This window comes from Rhinolophus sinicus, chromosome 3, assembly GCF_057876585.1.
Source record: "Rhinolophus sinicus isolate RSI-liver-muscle chromosome 3, RSI-T2T, whole genome shotgun sequence".
Taxonomy (NCBI): domain Eukaryota; kingdom Metazoa; phylum Chordata; class Mammalia; order Chiroptera; family Rhinolophidae; genus Rhinolophus; species Rhinolophus sinicus.
Window position 1 is genome coordinate 148,620,497 of NC_142503.1, and position 25,730 is coordinate 148,646,226.

Here is a 25,730-nt window from a genome sequence, read left to right on the forward strand (position 1 = left end):
CTCTTACCAGTTCCCGACCCGGAAGAGGCGAGCGTCCTTCGCTCCTGCGGGCCCCGGGAGAGCAATCCGAACGTGACGGCGCCCGCTCGTGGCCGCGCGGGCAAACACCTGCCGTGTGGCGCAGCCGCAGAGCCGCGAAATCAACCTGGTCTTCTTTCTGGGCCAGTGAAACGTGGCTCTGCGTTGCCGACTGAACTCGCAGCGCCTGGTTTTCCTAGTTCTCACAGCGTCTGGTTTTCCTCTCTATCATAGCCTATAACGTCAGCATTTACTCATGTCTTATATACGCGTGTCGTGTCTTTAGTTTGTACTTTGCCCCCAGAGAGCTTTCCACACTTTGGGTTGTCTCTAGGATCTCATTTCTACATACCCCTCCCCAGACGCGCTTGATTCCCGTCCCAAGCCGACTTGCCTGGCGTCTCCAAGCAGTTGAGTCTCCGAGGCTCGGTGGATTTCACCAGAAATATTTTAAAGACTTGTGGTGTTCTCCACCTTTACTCCTGTCTCCTTTCAATTGATATGCACGTTGCAAAACAAAAATTTTGTTCAAGGGAAAGTAAGGTTCCTTCCCCAGACCTCCAGTATTCCCTCCCAGAAGCAATCAGTTCCTTTTATTACCTACCAGAGACTTTTCTGTGCATAGCCAAACATACGTGTGTATGCGTGTCTCTACTCCCTCTTTATAACACTAACAAGCATGCTAGTCACCCTTTTCTGCTCTTTTCTGTCTCCCCTCATTGAAATACGAGTTCCATCGGGGCAGATTTTTGCCAGTTTTGTTTACAGTTATATCCCCAGTACCTAGTAGAACAGCTCCTGGCTCACAAATAAGCATTCAATACCGATTTTATTATCAATGAATACATAACATTCTTTTTCATAGTTATATATATGCAATTGTATAAAGGTATTTTAATTGGCTGCCTATGGATAAACATTTGTCTTTAGGCATAATAACCGTCTATACTGATGGACTGTTTTTTCCCAAAGAAAGTTTATATAGAACTGCTGGATCAGAGGATATGTACATTTTAAAAATTTGGGAAATAATACTAAATGCTTTCCAAAAGTTTTACCAATTAACATTCAACAATCAAAAAGATGCCTGCCTTTTCACCATCTCCTTATCAAAGGTGTTTTTGCCAATCTGAGGGGTTTTTGTTCATTATTATTTTAACTTGACATTTAATTATGAATGAGGTTAAGAATCTTTCCAAATATTTAAAATCTATTTCAAATATTTTCTCTGAATTCCCTGTTTATACCCTTTACAGTTTTCTATTGTGTTGTTGATTTTGAATAGCACTTTACATTCTAAGAGGTTAGCCCTTTGCTGACATTTAGAAATGATGTCCTAATTTACTGATATTTTAAACTTTGCTTATAGTGTCTTTCCTTGCAGACGTGTTTTATTTGTATGTATCCAGTTTCACCCTCTTACCTTCCATATCAGTGTCTACATCCCTTGTCCATGTTTTAATCCCGTGCTCTAAGGCTTTATCTGAGACTTTGTTCCCTTTAGCCTATGAGCATACCCAGTGTCACTTTAGGTTAAATGGGTGAGTTGGTAGTCTTAGAATTTTGTTTCTTTTCAATTATTATAATAGAATACAAGAGAAAGGAGAAAAAAAACGTGTTCCACATCCAACAAATTGAACTGAAATCTTGGAAATACTACTTTTCATTTATCCTGCTTGAGAATTATGATTCCTGAATCTGAAGCTGTATATCTCTTGTGATTACTAAAAAATTCTCAGCTATTTCCTTTTCAAATATTGTCTCTTCATTTTCTCTAATTTCTCCTTCTAGAATTCCTATTAGACATACGAGGTTTGACAATTAAGTTCATGAATTTGTTGCAATGATGTTGCTAACCTTTTTTGATATCAGAGAGATTATTCATTATGAATTTGTACCAACTGAACAAACAGTTAACCAAGTTTACTGTTCAGAAGTGCTAGAAAGGCTGCATGAAAAAGTTAGACCACCTGAACTTTTCACCAATAATTCATGGCTCTTGCGTCATGACAATGTACCAGCTCACAAGGTACTGTCTGCAAGGGAGTTTTTAGCCAGTAAACAAATAATTGTATTGGAACACCCTCCCTACTTACCTGATCTGGCCCCAATGATTTCCTTCTTTACCCAAAGGTAAAGGAAATATTAAAAGGAAGACATTTTGATGACATTCAGGACATCAAGGGTAATATGACGACAGTTCTGATGGCCATTCCAAAAAAAGTACCAAAATTGCTTTGAAAGGTGGACTAGGTGCTGGAGTCAGTGCATAGCTTCCCAAGGGGAGTACTTCAAAACACATTCAGCAATAAGGTATGTAGCACCTTTTCTAGGATGAGTTCACAAACTTAATTGTCATGCCTCGTAAGTTGGAGCTTTTACCTTTCCTCTGTATCTCTTAACCTCTCATGCTAACTCTGTATCTCTTTCTGCTGAATTCTGTGTTATTTCCTCTGGCCTAGTCTCTGGTTCACCAATTCTCTCTTCAACTCTGTCAAACTTCTCATTTAACTTCTGACCATTAAGTTTTGAATATCAATGGCTATATTTTTAAATGGCCGTCATTTTTTTAAATTCAAACCAGTCTTATATCTTTAATAATGTCTTTTTCTCTCAGATGTTTCAATTCCTTTTATGTTTGTAATTATTTTAAACATTTTTACTTTATGGTCTCCATTTGATAAGTATATTACTTGAAGTTCTTAAATGCTAAATCTCACTGTTTTTGGTTTATTGGCCCTTGCTCACTGTTGGGTCTGAGTGGTTGGGGAAAGAATGGGTTGTCATTTTAAACTGTGAGTTTATGCTTAGTAGGATGTTTTCTATAAGAATCCTATAAGGTCTGGGTGAAGATGTTCCCTCTGAAAAGATTTTGCTTTGCTTCTACCAAGTAATCCAGAGGTATCACCAACTGCAAATCACTTTTTTTTATGTTAATTTTTTGTCAATTTCTTGGCTTAGACATTCCCCTCCAAAAAAAAAGTGTAACCTTGAACCTTGAACCTGTGAAAAAACAGACTTAGGATTATAAATTCTCAGGGGAAACTAAGAGAGACTGAGCCCATGCTTTTTGTGTGTTTGGAGGTAGGGGACTCTTCATTCTAATGCCCTACCTCCACAGATCCAAGGCTTTCTCTCCTAATGGTATGTAGCCATTGAAACCAAGCACCTTGATTACTGTCAAAACCAAACCAAAACAAACCACACTCAGTAGCAGGTTGTTTTAAGTTCCTTCTGTTGCTGCTGTTGTTGTCTGTGTTGTGGGGGGAAAGGGTCTTAGGGTATTTCTCTTACTTTCTTGTCTGTGTTGTGGGGGAGAGGGATAGTCTTATTTTCCTTACTTTCTTGAGAGGTCAACAGTACATTTTAAGAATATGTTCATTATATTTTATCCAGCATTATGTGTTTTATAGAAGGAGGGTTTCTCAGTTATATAGTCACCCATATTGCCAAAAATAGAAGACCTGGAAATGCCATATAGAGATTTCCCATTTATAAAAATGCCAAGCAAAATATTCAGTATTGAACATTTCTTCAATAAACTATTAACTATCTTGACATCAACTTCAAAAGATCAGAATGTACTTCTCAGATTTCCTAATGTCTCCTAATAAACCAACATGGATTTATTATATGTGAACCTTTCAAAGCATTTTTGAATTTTTTTTTTAATTTTAAGATTCTACACCTTTGTCTCTGAACAGTAATAGTGACTCCTATTTTGAAAACTTTCACTTGATCCTGCTGCCTCTTAAGTATTTTATTCAGTCAACTGATATCCATTTGAGTACCTACATATTGTGTACTAGGCATTTTTCTGGGTAGTGGCAAAACAATATTGGAGCTTATATTTTAGTGAATGGAGACAAACACAGAAATATGTCAAGTAGTGATGAGTGACATGTACAAAAACAAAGCGGGATAACAGGTCAGGAAGTAACAATCTGGTTGGGGCCATGAGGGGGAGCAACTACTATTTTATATAAGGTGGGCAGTAAAGTCCTTTTGGACAAGGTGACATTTAACAACTTTAAAGGATGGGAGAGAGAGCCATGCAGTTGCATGGAAAACTAGCATTCCAAACAGAGGGACCAGCTAATATTCCTGAGACAGGAGCACACTGGAGAGCTCCAATAAGGCCAGTGTGGCTTCAAAGTGAGTGAGTGAGGGGGACACTGGTAGGAAATAAGGTCGGAGTCTGTCTCCCTACATAGTCCTTCTTCATCCAATTACTATACCTTTCCCAGAGTCTCTTGCATCCATCTCTCAGTCTCGATCTTTGTTCAAGCCTCACCATCCTTATCTTGTTCATCCGAGATTGGCTAGTACAACACTTTCCACACTGTAGGTTCTCCACAAATGTTTGACGATAACATATTTGAATTACTTTCTCCAGAATATGTTGTCTTGGCTGGGCCCTCATCAAGGACCTGATGGAATTTGTGTCCCTGAATTTTGTTTCCTTTCGTATTATGACCTCTGGTTTGGAATATTATTGTGATGGGAAATGAAGTAATGTGCACATACAAACTTGACAGACTAGACCACTATTTTATTATAAGCTTAATTGGCACACAGTTCACTGAAGGTACGTTTCACTTTTACACAGGCTTGTAAATAGAAAAATACATTGATGCACAAAAATATGGTACTTCAGTAATAAAATTAAACAAAGGATTCCAAAGAGAATACACATTATTCATTTCAATAATTAAAGATGGTTCTTGTATATGCACTGTATCATGTATACACGTTTAATTGTATATTACCTTTAAGACCAATGGAATCTGCAGCTAATTGCTCATTTGGTTCTTGAAAAACTAAAACATACAAATATTGTCTTCTTTTTCACTACACGAATAGACCGTATAAAATGTTCCCTGATATGTAGCTGTAAAATTATGATTTACTCCACTGAAATCTTATGGCAACTTTAGAAGGCACTTCTTGTAATTATGACTCTGCCCTTGAAATGTCTGAATCTTTTCCTCACAAAAATATACAGTTCAAGTGAATAGGATTCAATGACTTCTTTAGTATTTAAAAGAAGTCTTGTTTCAAGGCTAGAAACCACAGCTAAATTTTTTTAAGGGAGTTGTGGAGGGCAGTGGCAAAAAAACAGGCTCAATAAAAAGCCATTTGAAAATAATCATGTAAAAGCAATTACTCTCCGTCATAGTTGTATTTTTCTAATTACAGCTCTGCCAAACATTTGCCACCATAAAATACATTTATTAATATTTGTATTCTTTACTTAAATTATAATGATTTCTTCCTAAACAGCCATTAAGCTCTTTGGAAAATTTAATCTATTTAAACCACTTAAATAAACAAGAATTTCCCCCTTTGACCTCAATAAACAACGATGAAGCGTATTTTAAAACCACCTTTCATTTGGTATGAAGACACTTTGGTCAAGAATACATGACCTTGGCAAGACCCAGCAAGAACAGCAAATGCCCATGGTCTCAATGAAAAATACAGGTTATAGAATACTTCATTTTTCTTGTATTGAGCTAAAGTACAAATGTGACTGCTTAAATACAAACATCTATCTCCCACCAACTAGCAAACAGACATTTTACATAATTAAAAACTAATTCCTTCAATTCCACCAATGTAGAAATAACACAAGTTGCAAATATCAATGATACAGATGGTGAAGAGAGATTAGTCCACATGCTAATTGAAACCGCAGTCTAAGGATGCCAGACCAATGTTATAAATAGAAAGAAAAAGAAGCTAAATATTTACTTACTACAAATAACTTCAGCATAAGCACCAGCTATGTTCAGATATGGCCAGCAACTAGGCCAAGTATAAAAGCACAGATCACAGTGAACTAAAGCCATAAAAATCTAGTTCCCTGACCCTTTGATCAAACCTTCAGAGCAGTGGTAATACAGCAGGGAGCCAGAAGCCCCACTTCAGTTGCTCATGCTACATTACGCCATCCCTACCCTCACCCCCAATCCCTTTCCTACCAACAAGAGTCACAGTGAGTATATAATTGGTCAATCCAGTTTAATCATGGTCTATAGATATGGCCATAATGTGTCCACTATTCATTTTAAAGAGAAGGCATCCATAAATGAATACTTGAGGACACTGGGCTGATGTTTGTGTCTATTCTTGTTTAATATTCAAGTGGTTTAGATGGCCTTTTACCAGGTCATCTACTACAAGCAGGATTTTTAATTTTGAATTAAAGACTGACAGTTTTATAACTGCATCTAAGATCTTGAATGTGAGACACTGGACCTATCTATGTTAAGGCAGGTGATAGTATATCCTGTCATTCTTCATAAAAAATCACTCTTCTCGGGCTACAAAATCCTGAATCCCTAGATGATTTACCGCCATGGGCTAAGGTTTTATAAGGCACTTTTGGCTATGTGTAACATTTCTCTTAACTCTCAGGCTAAATCTTAAAGAAATATTTACAAAGCTGCAGCAAATTAACTTTAAAACTGGATGCTTCGTTGATAGGTCTAATTGGGATGGTGAGCAGCAGTTTGTACACAATGCCCATTAATCTCTCTCTGTGCCATGTATCACCCATTGAGAATGTTACAGGCATGGCCACCTGAATTATTGTGCAGCTCACTTGACTTTTCAACAGCCACATGTCCCCTTCTCTTTTGCTTTGCTTAGCTGATCTGTAGAGGTGTGACCATTGGATCGCACCACTCCTTCAGGGATCCAGGACTTGTCCACACACCGTTCCATTCGCTTCATTATCAGATCCAGGAGCATCTCAATTGCTTCGCTTATGTTTGTCCCATTGGCAGCACTAGTTTCAAAGTAGGGGATTCTGGAAGACAGAGGCAACTCGGATAAGGACTTGCGGAGGGAAAGGACAGGGACCTTTGCCCTTGACAATTCAACTTAGAAAAGAGAGAACAAATATACAAGACAAAAAAAGCATTTTACCACCCCAGGGTACGTTAAAAAGTGAAAAAAGACAATAAAATAATTGACACTGCATTCCTAATAGAGCTGTAAAACTTCTGGAAATTTTCATTCCCATTTCACAGACAATTGTGGCTCAAAAAGATTAAGTAACTTGCCCAGTTTCATAATGCTAGAGAGGAACAGAGCTGGTATTTGAATCCACAGCTGTTTGATTCCAGTGTAACCAACTTAACCATAAGCTCTATTGGTTCCAAACTTAAACATATTATATGAGGATTTCCAAAACAAATAAATCCCTTTTACTTAATGCACATGGGGGGGAAAAAAGGGCTGACATTAAAGAGAAATGAGAGGTCACTGGCTGTGTTTGTCAAACGCTTTGCTGCTTATCAACTCCAAGCAATATTCCTGCACCACTCACTTGGAGACATTCTGAAATCTACTGCATCTCAGAGTTCCTCAAGGACATCAACCTTAAGTATGTTTGTTTTGTTATCCAAAGATCTATTTTTTCAAAACTATAAGGCTGCTTTTCACATCATTTTAAGATATCACTCTTCTTGCAGTGGCCACCCTTCATACATTTAAATTAGTCTTTACAACTGGATTGATTAACTGTCAAATTCTTCCTGCTTTTTAATAAAGCCACGAAAATAGTGATAAAATTGTATTTCCTCAAACTGTTGATTTCATTTCCACCACTTAAGAAGCTCCCAGATATAAATGCTCCCAGATATAAAATGCTCCCAGATATAAAAACTCCAAAGAAAATTGTTTGAGCATCTCAGGGAGTCCTGCAATTGAATTTAGTAAAGTACTTCTTACCTTCATAGGGTAAAATCCTCCCATTACTTGTCTTAAAGAGTGTCTTTGTTTTCCTGTGTTCACATAGCATGTTAACACTACCTCAATGACTGTGATTACAATTTCAGTTACTCTTGTATTATTTCCTGGCTAGAAGCAGCTTCCGCATGAGAGCTTTTACAGAGTTTTAAAACCGTCTCAGTGCTTTTACAGACCTTTTCAGAACTGTTCTGCTTCTTATGTCACTAAGAAGCACAGTAGTGTGTCCATGTGTAGGAATGGAAGACTATTTCTTCATTGTGATTCCTCAAGATGTCTTATTATCTGCACACTTCCTATGGGAGCTGCAACTGGACCTCTGCAATTCTCTCCTGTTTTAGAATAGCTTTTAAAAACTGCTTGAGGAACAATGATTTCATATGAGCATTTATCTACCCATTTGTGAGTTCTGCAAGACATAGTTACTCCAGTGATTCTACCATAGACACGTGGCTAGCTCTTCATAGGCTAACTCCAAAATATCTTAATCAGAGAAGGATCTGATAGGTGAATTACATGGTCTTAGTGGTTTTTAAACCCCCTTCCTGTCTGCCATGTTAGTTACTGTCAGTCTTTTCTTCCCTCGTTATCTGTCGCTTTATTCACAAAATGAAGATAATGCATCTTTTCCACTCCCCTGGTCACATGTAGTATTTGATTATCAACTTGTGAAGAGGGCATCCTCTGTAGGGACTCAATAAATATTTACTTATCAAGTACCTATGATGTTATAGAGCTAAGTCCCAGGGACAGTTTGCAATGTCGCCATTGTCACAAGAATTAAATTTTGGATTCAGAATTCTCAAACCTTAAATACTCATTTTCTTCATCATGCTTTTTCTCAATTATTCCCATGAAGAATCAATTAATGTCTACAGAACATTTCTTTTATGTAAGGAGAAGGCTTGATCATTCTATCACCATTTAGAAATATATTGTTTCATGGATAAGCAACTGAAAAACTCATCCCTCCCGCCAGGAATAATGAGCTGAAATTGAAAATATTATTTTTAAAAAGTAGTTGAACAGTAAACGTGTAAATACTACTCATAATAATATATGTCTAATTTTTTAAATTTCCTCAAAGTCAATTATAAATATCTTCTCAACTCTAGTCCTCTGCTTCATTGAATTCCTCAACTGAATTTCCATTAAGCTATTTCTACTTTCCATAGTTTCTTTCCTCTCAGCTCCTGAAACTTACCTCACAGTAATTTTTAAGGCATAAATGAGAAAAAATAGTTGAAAATACTTTTTAAATCTATAAAACCTATGCATGAAAATTACAATATGGACAACGGTTAAGAGACATCACTTCTAGAGCCGGGCTTTCTAGATTTAACTTTTAGTACAACTTCTTACCACTGTGTAACCTCCATGTCTCAGCTACTTCATCTGTAAATCTAGACAAATAATATCAGTATCTTCTTATAAGGATTGAATGAGTTAACATTGAAAGTACTTAGACTGGAATCTGACACATAGGAAATGTATCATTTTTGACAAATGTGTCATTGATAAGCATTTCTTACTTCTAGCACAGCAATAGGTTAGGTTGCAAAAATTTGCAATTTTGTTGTTTAAAACTCAGAACACATAAAAACAATGTCACTGAACCATGGAAAGGCATAGCTCCAAGAGACCTTGGCAACAATATAAACATTAAAGTCCCAGACTAGCCCACTAACTTTGATTTAATCCACAATGTAGCTAATCTACAATGTTGCCCTAAATTCTGGTACCTGGGACCATGCCTCCCTGCTTCAGGGATGGCTCACTCAGACCTGTTCCAGCAAAGTGTTTCATGCTCCAAAGCATTTGCCTCCCTTCACTCCTCATCAAACCCCTCATTCCCCCAAATTATCAGCACTAAATGTTGAGAGCAAAACGGATCTTACTTTACTGATTAATGCTAAGGTATAAATGACTGGCGCCTCTGGCAGAGATATGAGCTATTATCTAATGTTTACTAAAACTTGAGGAAATATTGAATTGGTAGAATTTCAGGGCATATGAGTTAAATTGTAAATTTTTAAATCCCTCATATTAAAAGAGGTACAACATTAACACACTGTAGTTTAGATTTATAGCTCCAAATTCAAGTAACAAATTTCTGTCCTTCGACTAAAAATATATTTTCCTGCCCTTTGTGAACCTACTGGTCATGTGACCAGAAGTCAGGTTAACAACCTTAAAATTTCTAAACTAAATATTCAGAGTATTCAGAGCAATTGAGACAATGCAAGCTTTCTTTCTACAGGAATAGACAAATGCTAGCGTTCACTCCTCTCCACTCTCAGACTTTGGAGCTGCCAGACAGAAAGCCAACTAGATGAAATCCACAGAGAAGAGCCTAAAGCAAGACTTTCCTTCCATTAAACAAATGACGCCCTGGAGACAGAAATGTGCCTCGTGTTCACAGTTGAAAATTGGACCGTTCAGCTCATCTCAAGGGCACGGGATGCCTACTGCGTGGAGTTAGTAATATTTTTATGTCTGTAGCTTCTTGATGTTCTCTTTCAGAAGACATTTAGGCTCCTTTATCTGAACACTTCTCTATATCTGTAAAGAAGGGTAACAGTGGTTCATGAGGTTGTGGTAAGGAGGAAATGAGATGATACATGTAAAAGGGCTTAGCATAAGTCCAGAAAGCGCTCCATGAAAGTTGATCTAATGGGGTTTTTATCTTCTCTAAAAACAACATTCTGCTTTTCCTAAAATATACGAGGTAAAAGTTTAGTAATCGTAGTTTAAATTCAAGAGGATTAACTGTCCCCGTTTCAACCATCGAAAGAATGGGAGTGCTCCTTCTTTCCACACGGTGGCGCTAATGTGGCATCACCAGGGAGCAATACAGCCAAAAAACCTTTGAAAAAAATCCTGTGCAGCTAATGATGTTATCAGTCTGTAAATGACCACTTAATGGCCATTTGGAACATGCAGAACACCAATCAGGCGTGCTTTTAAAAAATAGATTAATCTCAAATTTTAAAATAAAAAATTAAATTAGCGAAATGACAAACAGCTTCAAATCAATGAGGGGCGTTGTCATGTGCAGTTTCTCACTAAGATATCCACATAAGTAGCTCTTGCCATAAATCAGGATTCCTAGCCAGCTGGTTTCTTTTCTAGATGATCCTAGATTCCAGTTAGAGGTTGCCAGGAATGAAAGCTAAAGTACAGTATTTGATGATTTTGTCACATGTGGATCCAGAAATCATAAAGAAATTTTTCACCAAACTACGAAATGAATCTCACTACTTTTCATAGTCTGTTGGATGCTAAATGAACAAGCCCTAACAGGAAAGGGCTGGTGTATGGACTATGTCCTGGGAGATTGTGCCAAATGAAATCTGAATTCTCTACAGAGTTGTGTGGAGCTCTGAAAATCAGTGTTGTACATTTAGTTGGATCCCATGTGTGTGGTTTTAAAACATGTCCAATGATACATCATTAATTTATTTCTCAAATAAAGTAAGGATGTCATCAAGTCTGCAAAGCACCGTACTATTAGAAATCAAGCAATTCATTCCACATTTCATCTAGTTCAGATAGGTACTGAGCATTCTGCTGAGCTAAGCCACTTGAAATTCCAGAAATGGTCTGTTCTCATATTATTAATGTTGTAAATAAATGTTTTTTAACTCATCCTTCATTCCAGAAACTCTTGATCACCTTCCTGATCAACACCCAAGAGCCTTCAGTGGGAATAAAGTTGCCTTAGATTTGTTGCCCCCAGGAGAGTAAACCTTCAAAGTTCTCATCACAAGAAAAAATAAATTGTAGCTACATGTAAGGATGGATGTTAACTAAACTTATTTTGGTAATCATTTCATAATATTTACACATATCAAATCATTATGTTGTACAACTAAAATTAATACAATTATATGTCAATTACATCTCAATTTTAAAAAAAATTTGTTGCCCATTTCTTTGCACAGCACATGAAATACATATGCTTTCACTGTATTCATAATTTTCTCTAGTTCCCTCAGCTCTGCATCAAGAACAAAAGGCTTATAACGAATATCAGCTATCCTCTGTAAATAAAGCAGAGTGTGGGAAGGAACTTAGGTGCAGCCATTTTTACTCAAGGAGTAAGGTCCCTGCCTGCAGAGTCCCTTTCCCAGTCTGTATCAGAGCTGATGCAATTAACTGTGTGAGAAAAACAAATGCTTTTTCCCTTCAGCATGGATTTTTCCAATAAGTCACTGAGCACCCATGCACGGCACAAGGAGACAACTGCTTCATATTCTGTGCATAGACTATTTCCAACCGTACTATCAAAGAAAACATCTGCCAGCACGCACACCTTTTTGTAAATTGGCATCTGCATCGGTGGTTCTCAAAGAGTTGTTCTCAACTACCAGCAGTAGCAGCATCTGGAAATCAGTTAGAAATGTAATTTGGGGGGCTCTACCCCAGACCTCCTGAACCAGAAACTGTGGGAGCCAGCGTCCAGGTGATTCTGACACACTCTAAAGCGTGAGATCTAAAAGAGGGATGTGGGTGATGCTGCGTTCTGCTTTCCCTTCTCATTTCTTTGTCACTGACTTTGTAGCTATTTTTTAACGTGTTTCAGCAGCAGTGTGAACTATAACAATTTTGACTGACAGGACTACAAATGTGAACAAACCTCTGTTTTGTTCTCTTCTCTAACTTCATTGACAATATTATTCAATATAACATACTGAAAAAGCATGAGTTTGCACTTGTTCTGGAAAAAACTTAATTGGTTTACTGATAAATCACTTTGTTGTATTAGGAAGTGACCTAAGAACATCATGTTACAATTTAACCAAGTTTTATAGCAAAAAAAAAAAAAAAATTATAGGGAATTAGGGGTAAATGGATTCTTAGTCCACTAAAAATAAATTTGCTGATATTGTGTCATGCATCCAATTCACCCTTTCCATTCGGGCTACTGCACGAATTCCTCATCCTCAGACTTACTTGTCCCAGCACACACAGATTCATGTTCCATATTTACACTATAACATGTTCTTTATTAGGTTTGCAAAGTTCTTCTGAGATAGGCTTTCCTTCTCAGAATGTATGTATATTTCAGAGAATCACTTGTGAATCAACGATCCGTTTTTATGAATTGAAGATAGTAACGCAAATGTATGAGGCAGCATACAATGATATGAAGATATGCCACAAACCATACTGTTTGCTGACTATGAGCACATAAATAAACTGACCAACATAGTCCTTTAGTGCATGTGCAACCAATGAAAATGTTATTATTGAGAATGAAAAAAAGATTTCTGTAAAAATAATCATTAAACTTGTACATCAAATTTGTGATATGTAGTGAACCAAACTGCTCCATCATATTTTCCAATGAGACTGCCAAACAGGCCGCAGGACTATATTTTATACTTCTTAAATCCTAAAGAAATTCTCTTTCCATCCCTTTCCATTCTTCTCCAATAGTTTCAATTACCTCATCTGCTAATCCCTTCATTTTAACTCCATCCAGAAACTTTACATTGAGTTTTTCTCTATAAAATACTCCCCAGGCCTGTGGTCTAAGCACAGATGAAGGACAATCCCTGTATCCCCAGATTCCCCATATAGTCAGAAGGCGATGGCCGGCTCACTGATACCAGGCAGGACGTAGAATCCTGAGAACCGAAACAGGAAACAAGCAAAGGACTGAAGAAGCCCAAAGAAGGAAGAAGTTAATCCTGACTCCCCCGCAATACTAGGGGGATTAGCTAACCCCACTGGCTGCCCTATTTTTCTGGCCTTTACTAACACACTTCTCAAAAAGCATGGTCTATGTCCATGGTTTCCATTGCTTCATCACTTACTTCCTCCTGCCTTGCAACACAGCTCCCAGCTTCACCACTTCAGTCTTCTCCGTGGTATTTGATCCCTCCCACTAGATAACAGGAGTCCCTCCTCAAAGGAGAGTGGGGCATATCGGAGTCGTCGGTGGAGCTTTGTCAGCCTCCACCTCAGAATTGCCTGTCAGTGGTTCTCAACCACTGAGCATAAAAAATCATGTGCAGAACTTTTAAAAGATGCCAATGACCAGGTCCCCATCTGTGGTGGCTTTGTAAACCTGTCAAGTTGGGTAGGTTAAACATTTCCCAGAATTCCCTTTCCAGTTAGGACAGACCTCAAGACAGATTTGGGGGGAGACTTGGAGGGGAGACATGAAGCAACAGCCATTCTGTAGCTCTCATACGTTGCCATTTATCTGCTGACTCAACTTGTTGGCATAAATCAGCAACCAGACCTGTACCTGCTCCACTCTCCCCTAGATCCTCCTCCAGCTTCTCCAACTCCTGGGCCAGGTGTGTGTGTGCAGCTGTGTGAGAAGGGCCTGGGCTGCTTTGGACACCCACACAGTCCAGGTCAGAGGCAGCAGTGATTGACCAGACTTCAGTCCGTCATTACGGGACCTGGCTGGCTTCTTGCTCTCTTTCAGTTTAAATTCATCTTCCCTTCCTGACTGCCTACACTGTGGACTTCAAGCTTCGGTATCAGACTCAAAACAACACCTTACAGACACTGCTTAACCAGCTCCCACAAGTGCATATGGTCAGATCCCTGTAACAAATCCCTTTATTCAAGTGAACCTTGCCTGATAAACCACTCCAGCCCAATTATGTCAGAAGCTCAGAGGTGAGACCCAGAGAGGAGTATTTGTCAAAACCACCCATGAGAGAAAACCTCCACGTCCTATTACAAATCCTTGCCAGAGTCAGCCAGCATAGTTGATGGGGACTGGGCCCGTTCCTGATGAGCTAGACTCGAGAAACCTTTAAAATCCTCTTCTGTCTCACCTGACATGTTTTCTCTGATTTAGTCCTTTTCCACAAATCCAGCCCCTACCTACTTCACAGATCACTGCAGTCGCCCTGTCTCTAGTCTTTCCTCCTTCCATTTCATCCCACCCACAATCCCCAGACTTACCTGGAAAACTACGCACAGCATCTCTCCATGGTCAAAAGCTTTCAGCGAGTCCCTGTCCCCAGGAAACCAATTCTATTCTCCTTACTTGGTATTCAAAGCTGCACAGACTCTGACTTCTTCCCACCCGGCCAACCTATCCTTCCACCCCTCTCCCAATGTGAACCTTATCCTTGAGTGCTTTCTGAACTCCCATCAGCCCAAAGAAGAGTAAAGCAGTGGTCACGCAGTGGAAAGGGCCAGAGCCTCGTCTGGCCTCCTTGGGCTCTGCCTGACAACCAAGGCCCTTAGCCAGGTCACATCCGCTACATACCACACCACTCCACAACACCACACCACGCTCCTACCCCTTCCTTCTCAACCTGACTGCTGCCTCCCGTGTCTATAAGGGTAATAATACACATACAGTTGAGTTCTCATTGTAGTAGAGGTAGAAAGAAAGTATAAATTTCTTTGTACAGGGGCCCCTGACACTATAATAAGCAGCAGCTGACCCTTCCTTTCATGTCCAATTAATGCTGCTGCTCCTACTGTATTTCCCCCAAAATAAGACCGGGTCTTACGTTAAGTTTTGCTCCAAAAGACGCATTCGGGCTTATGTTCAGGGGATGTCATCCTGAAAAATCATGCTTGGGCTTATTTTGCAGTTAGGTCTTACTTTCGGGGAAACGCGGTATGATCCTATTCCCAGAGCTCAAGGAGAAAGACCGTATTTAATAGTTAATTCTCCACCACAAAAGACAGCTTGAACCAAAGAGGATCTTCCAGCTCCTCTCCCAGCACAGGAATTTCAAAGCCAGTGAGGCCTCTTGTATGCAGTAGCATGTGAACTAGCTTTGAAATTTCCTTGCTGAACATAGAGGGTTTCCTGATCCCCAGGGTCTCCTACGTGCATCTTGGAAAGGTGCCCTTACACAATTGGGGCATTTGCCCTCGAAGATGTCATTTTTCAAACATCAAGAGATTGAGAAGGCCCTTGCTCAAAGCTTTTTCTATGGTTCCCACTATCAAATAATATTAACATGCAAAGTAGGTATTTCACATCTCCCAAGGCCTATATCTGAGTGTTTTGTTTTAATTTTTTGGTTTTTGTCTTTTTGTTATCCATTTATGTGCTAATGTTTAAATTGGAAATGTTTTCTCTCGATTGCTCCACAAAAATACTCACCCGTATTTCTCTGCAAGTCCTTTGGCTTCCTCCTCTCTCACTACTCTCTGGTCTTCCAGGTCACTCTTATTCCCACATAACACGATGTCTGGGTTTTCACAATAGGCATGCATTTGTAGCTGGCCTGTTAATGTAAGAAGAGGAGATCATTTGTCATAGGTTAACAATAATGTAAGTGTATGATCAATAGAGAATACATGCAAAAGTGCTTTGAAAACTGTCAATGAATATACATACACAGGGAAATGATAGAGTTCTGGCAAAGCATCAGTAACCTGATCTGTAAAACTGAATGGATGAGACAGAGATGTAAAACTACTCCTGTCCTTTAACACATACCCCAGTTCATGTGTATCAGAGAAGAAGGGGAAAATTCGCTAACCCTCTAACACTGATGCACGCACACGCACGCACACGCTCACACACACACACAAACACGTGGCAGTCTTTTTTATGAAGGCCATCAAAAAAACAAAAATATTTTGGAGCATTCCCTAGTGTTTGTTGCTAATCTTAAAGCTCTATTTTTCATACATTTTCTCTCCACCGCAATGACTTTTTAAAAAATTGTCTTCCTAATAACTAACCTATTTCTATCTGAAATGTCTTCCACATTTTTCTATTATTCTAAAGCAGAATTAATTTATTTAAAACAAACAAGATACAGGATTAAATGAAGAGAGAAAACCCAGAGTAAACAGTCAATTATTCAGTCACCAGAACCAAGAAAAAGCAGGAGACTACAATTCTTATTCCACAGCTTTTATTTCTTTTCACCTGAAAACCTGTAAATAGGCATAATTTTTAAAAGCAATTATATTAAACAAAAGAGCTTCACTATGCTAAACAGTTTAATCTCCCAAAGAAGAAAAAGTTTTCTTACTCAGCATACCCCATCATGAAATTAAAGCAGCCCAAACTTTCACAAAGTGTATTGCCTAATTTATTTTTTATCATGGTTAACCAGGAAAGTGTTGACATTTCAGTTCCTCATCATGAAGTCATGTTCATTATACCTTATCAAAAGCAAGTCAAGGCCGCTAGCATTTACTGGACATTAGCATAGGCCTGATACTTGGTGTAGAATTTCAGGGCACTGACCTTTGCCCTCAAGAGACCCCCTGGGAACAAGAACTATACAGGCAAGACCAAACTGTGTGTTTGCAATAACAGCCATGCCCTTTGTTTCCTCCAGGCTGTTACACATGCTGTCCTCACACCCTTGAACACCCAACCACAGCCTCCCTTCAGGGACTTCCCCACCCTTCCTTTAAGACTTGCTTCTTAGTCACCTCTACTGTGAAACCTTTCTGGTCTCCAGAGTGGCTCTTGCTCTGCAACACCTTATATGTCCAGTGTCATGGTTATAAGCATGAACTCAGAACCCAGTGTGTCTACAGTTGGATCCTGACGCGGCCATTTATTAGTTGTATCACCTTGAGAAACTTATTTGACTGCTCTTGCCTTAGTTTCCCCATCTATAAATGGCGATAATAATGGTACTTACTTCATAAGACTAAAGTGAGTATTGAATGAGTTAACTCAGTGATTCTTCAGGTAAGGTACATGGACCAGCGGCCTTAAAACTTGTTAGAAATATAAATTCTCAGGTCCCACCTCAGAGCTACTAAATCAGCTGGGGACAGGGCCCAGAAATCTGTGTTACAACAAGCCCTCTGCGTAATCCAGACGCACACTCACACTTGGGAACCACTAAAATAATACATTAAAGCATTTAGAAGTGCTGTGTAACTATTACCGGTAATAATGTTTAATAGTGTTTATTTCGGGGAGTTTGGGAAGTGTGATTATTGGTGATTTTTCTTTTTCTTTTTTCCCTAATTTTTCTACAAAGAATGTGAATTCCTGATATATAAAAGTAAATTAATCCATTCTTGGGGCCGGCCCGGTGGCTCAGGTGGTTAGAGCTCCATGCTCCTAACTCCGAAGGCTGCCGGTTTGATTCCCACATGGGCCAGTGGGCTCTCAACCACAAGGTTGCCAGTTCAACTCCTCGAGTCCGGCAAGGGATGGTGGGCAGCGCCCCCTGCAACTAAGGTTGAACACAGCACCTTGAGCTGAGCTGCCGCTGAGCTCCCAGATGGCTCAGTTGGTTGGAGCGCATCCTCTCAACCACAAGGTTGCTGGTTCGACTCCCGCAAGGGATGGTGGGCTATGCCCCCTGCAACTAGCAACAGCAACTGGACCTGGAGCTGAGCTGCGCCCTCCACAACTGAGATTGAAAGGACAACAACTTGACTTGGAAAAAAGGCCTGGAAGTACACACTGTTCCCCAGTAAAGTCCTGTTCCCCTTCCCCAATAAAATCTTTAAAAAAAAAAAAAAAGTAAATTAATCCATTCTTTAAAAAAATCTCACTAACGAAAACACATAATAAATTAACTACAACTCAAGGTGGTATGCGATAAGGACACTTAAAGTAGTACGAAAAGTAATAGGAGTTAAGAGGAGGGGAAAAATTTAATCCAACTAAAGTTGTCACAGAAAATTTCATGGAGGCCATATTTTTTCAGATTTTAAAGAATAAGTAGAACTCTAATCAGTTTTAAAAATGGGCATGGGTGTTGGCAGAGCTTTTTGGACAGAGGGAGTAGTAGGAATAGAAATATACAGGGAAAAGCGTGTCAAATACATACATGTTGGGCTCCGTACCATTTGGGGGCTACAGAGGAAAAGTCTAGAAATTTAGGTTAAAGTTCCTTACAAACATTCTGTTCCAGGATGAGGAACAACTATGAGCAAGACTTGCTTATCCTCTGAGCTGCAGGAAGACAGGTGAGTGAAGACAATGCTACTCATTTCCTCTTGGATTTCAGACTTAGGCCCAGAGGACTCCACTCTCTGTTCAGTCTCCTAAACTCAGCAGGGCTCATCTTTGGACTCTTAGGGCCTTCCTAAGACGGCATGGAGAGATGCAGGGTCAAGGGAGAAGGGACCGCGATGCAGCTCTGGAGAAGCAGAGGGAGGGTGCAGACCTGCTCTCCTCGCCCTGGGCCTTCAGGGCCCAGGAGTTAGCTCCTAGTTTAATAACGGCACTTACTTCATAAGATTATGAAGAACCACTGCCTCTATTCTGGTATGCACCGTGTGTGTGCAGGTAGGTATGTAGGTAGGCAGATAGAAAGACAGATATACACACATACATATACATATACATACATATTTAAACTATTATTCAGTTAAACATTTTTATTTACATAAGTTAAATAAATTTATATAAGTTAAATAAAAAAGAAGAAATGAATGATCCCTGTAATATTCAAAATGTTAACAGGCAGAGGAAAAATAAAATGTATAAATAACTAACAAATTTTTACTCCTAATTAAGATTTGCTATTACTAACTCTAACATTGAACATTATATCTTAAAAAACAACAACACACAGACAAATACAGGATTGGGCAGGAGAATACTTTCCACTGAAGATATGAAATCTTTGATAGGAATAAGTTTTATTTACCTAACTGGGCAGTAAGGATGCTTTTACTCTATAAGGAAAACAAAACAAAATACATACATACCCATAATTTCACATAATTTTGTTCTTTACCTAAAAGATATAAAGCCCAGAGGGGCAAGATTTATCTAATGCCTCCGAGTTTCCCTTTCTACCTGTGGAAAAAGAGGTGGGTTGATGATCTTTCAACGCTAAGATTTTTATGACCACATGTCTAACAAGAGACCTTAGAAGGAAAAGCCCTAAGGAAGCCCAAGAACTTGTTCCCGTGATGCACAGGAGGGGATGATGAGAAAGGCTAAGGATAAAGGACTGGGAAGAGCCACCATCACTCAGCTGTGAGGGAAACCGTGCAGTGTGCCACTCAGCCAGGCATTTACCTGTGAAGCCCGGCAAGCATAACGAAATTGGGGAAACCTAGATTTAAAGTATTATAATAGATAGATCTTCAACTCTTACTGATCGACTTAGCTGAGAAAGAGCAAAGAAGGCCACTGAACTGGAAGCCAGAGGCTCCAGGTCCTTGAATAAGTCTCTAAGGCTCAGTGTCCTCATCCTAAAATAAGGACACCCCCCCTGTCTGAATCTCCTCACAAGGTGACTGCGAGGGTCAGATACAAAGTATGTGAAGACACTTTGGAAACCACAACACACTACATAAATTACTTATTTAAAAACTCATATTTTTAAAATAAGGTTTCTGGCATCAAAACCACAGCCAATTACCCCTTCGTAATACCAAAACAACAAGTAATTTTAAAGGAGGAGTTTGGTTTTTGTGTTTTAAAGTGTTGTCGTTTTAAAGATTTGGATGTTAAAAAGTTAACATCACAGCATTCCCCAGTAGATTCTCTAGGTTTACACTAATACAACCAACAGAGGAAAAAGTACATTTGCAAAAAATTATACATTTATGTGGTCCAGTAGCAGGATTGTAATTGGCCACTATCTATCACTTAAGAGATTAGGATCTCTCCAAAGAGCCACAATGAAGTTTTATGTATGTTGTGCTGGGAACCTCTTTTGCCAAAGCTGTTCTAGAGTTTTCCATGACAGAGTCCTCCTGACAAATGTTCTGGCCCTAAAAAGCAGAAAATGGGTTCTAAACACAGAGACGTGGAGCCAGGGGTATGATCCATGAAGTTTTCAAAGGGATTTACGTCTATGTAATCTGTGTTTTAAAGGCTGAGATGGTATAAGACTTGATAGCACAGAATAGGCAAGCAGATACTTAGTGATTTAACTTCTCTAGGCTTCTACATCCTCATCTATAAAATGGGGATAAGTCCCCTCTGTGGAAAAGACTGATTAAATGATTACATGGAAAGCATTGCCTTACTCTGGGTAGTGAACATACAATGTGATAAGCTGGCGAACAGGAAGTACTCAACAAATCAAAGTCAGTATCACTAGGAAAAGCAGAGTCCACCCCAGTAAATTTTAATTAAAAAAAAAAAAAAAGCAGAGTCTTTCAGTTCTCTTTGCCGCTAAACTTAAACTCTTGCTTCTTTAAATAGCATTTTAAACAGCACTAGAATTTCACCCAAAATGACTTACGACAAAAGTAGAATATAAGAAGGCATTTTATTAGAGAAAGCAGGAGTCCAGGAGATAATTTAACACTTACTTATCCAGTTTCTGACATTGAGGAAACTTTGTTCATTTGTCAGATCAAAAAGCAGAAGAAACCCCATAGCATCTCTGAAGAAGGCTGTTGTCAAGCTCCGAAACCTAGGAACATAAAAGCAGACTGGTCACCTAAACCATGGCCCCACTCCTGAAATACAAAGCTATCAGCAGTGCCCTCAGACTCTTACAATAGTTCATCAGTAATAAATTAGATGTTTAATAATGTGGCATTGTTTCTAATAACTTCATACTATACATGCATACTATAGCTCTTAGTCACACAAGATTTAGTGAATTATGCTAATACAAATGATGCTTTTAGCAGTATAAAATTATGTGTGTAATCAATGCTACCAGGTATCTTACAAAATATAGTAAACAGCTATCTATAGAGCAAGAAAGAATAGTTGAAAATATATCTAGACTTTATTAACATGCCAACAATTATCAAAAGTTGTACTTGGAGTTTTCTTCTAAAATAAAAAGCTGTGTAACTTTAAAAAAAAAATTCAAAAAAAAATAGGTGATCATATTCCCAAAATGTATAAGACAGTTATTTATTACTTATATAAATTGATGTGTTAACAGACCATGTGATTTGAATACCCAGCCTGCTAGACAGGGATGACAAGACTAGCTCGTGATTCAAGAATTTATTGTACAACTAAGAGTTAATGAGACCAATAGGAATGGTGCTTGCTGTGTATGTTTTCCTGGTCCTATGAAAGCTTAGCTTGACTTGACATTACAATGCGTTCCATCATGACATTTTAATTTCAGTCTCTACAGAAATCTCTTCTCTCTGATAAAACATTTATTTGGCTCTCAGGTGGGAATAGTATTGACTCTCTTGTCTTGGTACTCTCTCTTCCAAGGCTTTATGCTTCTATCTGCCCTCTCTCTCCCTCCAACAGTCAGTTTCCTCTTTCTGTGCCTTTATGCAAAGCCTCTGACTGCCAGACATAGGCTCAGGGAAGAAAACATTAGTATGAATTTGTCATCTAATGTGCTATTTTAAGTTTTCTCAAACATTTTAAAAACTGTCCTTATCTTTTAGGGATATGTGCCCAAGTAGTTATGAATGAAAAAATCTGATACTTGGAATTTGCTTCAAAATAATTTGGGGGAGGGGATGAACAGGAATGAGGGGTATATATGAAATAAGATTGGCTACAGCTTGGGGCACAACTTGTTGAAACTGGGAAATGAGTACATGCGTTCATTATACTATCCTCTCTACTTTTGTATATACTTGAAGTTTTCCATAATAAATAGTTTAAATGAAAAACAAAATCCTTCAAGGAATCTGTGAGAGAAAACAGAAGCCTTAGTTAACTAACAGCAACTTTATATCAAGATTTCATGTGACTTATTTTGGTCAAGCAACTTCTGACCCTATGAGTTAATTCCAACCAGATTTTCCACTAGGTTTCAACAATCAAGTAAGACTAATGCATGCAACTCTGTAGCTTTTGTGTGTGTGTGGCTGAGTAAATAGCAAAAGTAACTGGAGAAAAGTATATAAGCCTTTAAAAAAACATACAAAAAGAAGAAAAAGAAAAAGGTCCATAAGTAAGATCGTCCATTTTGAAAAGGATTCATCTTTCCTTTGACCTCATATGAAATAAAGCCACCATTATCATCTCAGACTAATAAATTTCCTGCTAATTTGGCAGTATGTTTTATCCAGGTTCAAGTCAACTAATCAGCTGGCCTTTTCCTACTCAGGTCACCGTATGAAAAGGGTAGCTGTTTTTCCCATTTCTCCAGTAAAGCACATAACTGAAGATCTCATACCTCTCCTGCCCTGCCGTGTCCCATAACTGCAAGTGGATTCTCTGGCCTCTACCAATGGCTCCATCTGGTCCATTAGCTCTGTACACCTAAAATAACAAAATAAAAGAGAATAAGAGAACTTCTGAGGCTGGTGAGCTCTTCTCACTTTACTATTCAGTACAACTCCCCTAAGCATCTAAACCGCTAAAGAAAATTCCATTTAGAATACAACCTTGTTTGTATTTTATTCCAAATAATTGCCTTTGGAAATATAATAATTTGCATTACAATATATATGTATATACACATTATATATTTTTAAAGATATTATGAAATATATAAATAATATATAATTGACATAAAAATAACAATCAGCTCACCTTTCCTCAAAAGAAAAGTTCCCTAAGTTCATTCATTTCAAGAAATATTACCTTTCTATGACTTCCCCATCCCATCTTTAAAAAGTACTCTTAAAACAATTTTATAGGAAGGACGTCTGTAAATCTCTTTTCCCCGTAAAAGCAATAAAAACACTGGCAAAAATTGTCAAAATCAACTTTTTGAGAACTCTGAATATCAGTAAAAACAGTAAGTTTTGTGCTGTTTCAACTTGTCTTATCCTCATCCCCCTTTCCCCACCTCCAGAGTAGTCTTGAAAACCAACAGATATATATGATAGCTGTGAAAACCATCAGAGCAGCACCCACTTTAGGCAGTGGAGGTAAAAGAGGTTCGGAGCTCGTCCACAAGTCTCCTTCCCAGAGAACTGGAAGCTGCCTATAAAGCTCCGTTCCCAGGCCTTGTCTCTATTTTACCGGATTCAGAGCTTGTTCTAGGAGAACAACCCTATCCTCAGGGCATTGCTGAAAATAATCAGGAGGAGCTATTTACATCACAGCTATCAAAGACAGCAATACCATTTGGAGTTAACAGAAGTCTAACCAAAAAACTTAAAAAAGGAAAAATAGGAAATAAGAAGTCCGTGGTGAGATTTGAAAAGCTCCAAAATATTTCTGGGAATCTACTAGGCCATGCTCATGTATAGAGCTGGACATATGCCCGGGACCTGGAAAGGCCCTAATTTCTCGCCTCTGACTCACCTTGAGGTTCTTGTCAAGTATGAAGTGAAGGCTAAGGCAGAGTTGTAACCTGCCTATAGAAGCATTAAGCACATGTCCCAAAACAGACACACACATACACACTCCCTGCTTCAAGGAATTTAAGAAACTCTCTGTCCACTCATTAGATGACCACTAAGTTAACTGAGCAGAGACTTTAGTAGCTATACATAACAAAGAACACAAATTTTACAGAATTAACCCAGGAATGTCATTAAACAAACAGACAGCAACAATAACAACCGAATAAACAGCAAAAATGAGAAACTCTGAGAGGGGGAAGGAATCTGATTTCCAGAGTTGCCACATATATTATTTTAAATGTATAGTTTTCAAAAAACTTTATGAGATACACAAAGAAAGAGGAAAGTAGGGCCCATACACAGGGAGAAAATCAACCAATATAAACCATTCCTGAGGAAGCCTAGATGTTCAACTTACTAGAGAAAGACTCAAAATCAGCAATATAAATATGTTCAAAGAACTAAAGGAAATCGTGTCTAAAGAATGAAAGGAAAGTACAAGAATAATCCCTTACTGAACAGAGACTGTTAAAACAGAACTGCATATTATAAAAAGAAGTAAACAGAAATTCTGGAATTGTGAAGTACAATAACTTAAGTATAATATTCCCTGGAAGGGCTCAAGAGTAGAATTGACCTGGCGAGAGAAATAATAACTGAATTTGAAGACAGGTCAGTTGATATTATCCAGTCTAAGGCACAGAAGGGAAAAAGGCCTACAAGACATCATCAAACATACCAACATATGCATACTGAAAATCTTATAAAAAGAGAAGCAATAAAAAGAGGCAAAAAATATTTGAAGAAAAAATAGCCAAAAACCTCCCAAATTTGACGAAAAACATTCATCTGCACATTCACCAAATGCAGCAAATTCCAAAAAAAAAATGAACTCATAAAGACTGACTAGACACATCATCATCAAACTGTCAAAATCCAAAGACAAAGAGAGGCCTTAAAAGCAGCAAGTGAAAAGTGATTCCTCACACACAAGGAATCCATCCCATTAAGACTAAAAGCTGATTTGTCATCAAAAACACTGGAGGCCAAAAAGCTGTACTATAACATAACCAAAGTGCTGAAAGAAAAAAAGACTAGCAACCAAGATTTCTAAATCCAACAATACTGTCCTTTAAAATTGAAAGAGGAATCAAGGCATCCCCAGAGAAACAAAAATAACATTCACTGCTGGCAGACCTGTACTATAAGAAACAATAAGAACAGTACTTCAGGCTGAGATGAAACGACACTGGGCAACAATTCAAATCCACCCAAAGAAATCAAGAGCATCCATAAAGGCAACTACATAGATATATATAAAAGACAGGATAAATGTATTTTTGTAACTTTTTTCCATCTGATTAAAATACAACAGCATAAAATAATAATTATAAATCTGTGTTGATGGGCACACAGCACATAAAGATGGAATTTGCATGACAATAACAGTGCAAAGGAGGGAGTAGGCAATGGAGCCATGTAAGAGTCGAGTTTTCCCACACTCTCTGGATCTTCGCTCGACTGCAGTGTTTCCTTCTTTTTTTCGCTTTCTCTGCTTCTTTTCAGTCTTTCTCGCTCTAGTGCTCTGCGGCGTGAGGAGGCCGAATCCTCTCCCCACGCAGTCCTCGCCTTTCTTCTTACATCCGCGCTGTTCTATTTCTCTCCTTCGGCCACCGCCGCTGCAGCACAGCTGATGTCGGTGCCCCGCTTTCCCCTCCACGTCGTCCCTGCAGCTTATGGCCCAGGCCGCCTTGGGTATTTCTGCTCAAGGTAACCACATCCCTCTTTAAAAATTCTGCCGAAAAAGAGAAGACGCTTTACCCGACTCTTTG

At 38.6% G+C, this 25,730-nt stretch overlaps 1 protein-coding gene across 3 annotated transcripts in view; it reads right to left on the bottom strand.

Moving 5' to 3' along the window:
• Positions 1-4,549: 4,549 nt before the first annotated feature.
• Positions 4,550-25,730, bottom strand: part of RAB27A (RAB27A, member RAS oncogene family) — a 68,842-nt gene continuing 47,661 nt past the window's right edge. For all 3 annotated transcript variants that reach the window (XM_019732318.3, XM_019732314.3, XM_019732315.3), the window contains 4 exons: positions 22,779-22,864; positions 20,980-21,083; positions 15,875-15,998; positions 4,550-6,832 (listed from right to left, as the gene is read on the bottom strand). In XM_019732318.3, coding sequence (XP_019587877.1) covers positions 6,634-6,832; positions 15,875-15,998; positions 20,980-21,083; positions 22,779-22,864 — 513 coding nt within the window. In that variant the 3' untranslated portion in view covers positions 4,550-6,633. The remainder of the gene's footprint in view (positions 6,833-15,874; positions 15,999-20,979; positions 21,084-22,778; positions 22,865-25,730) is intronic.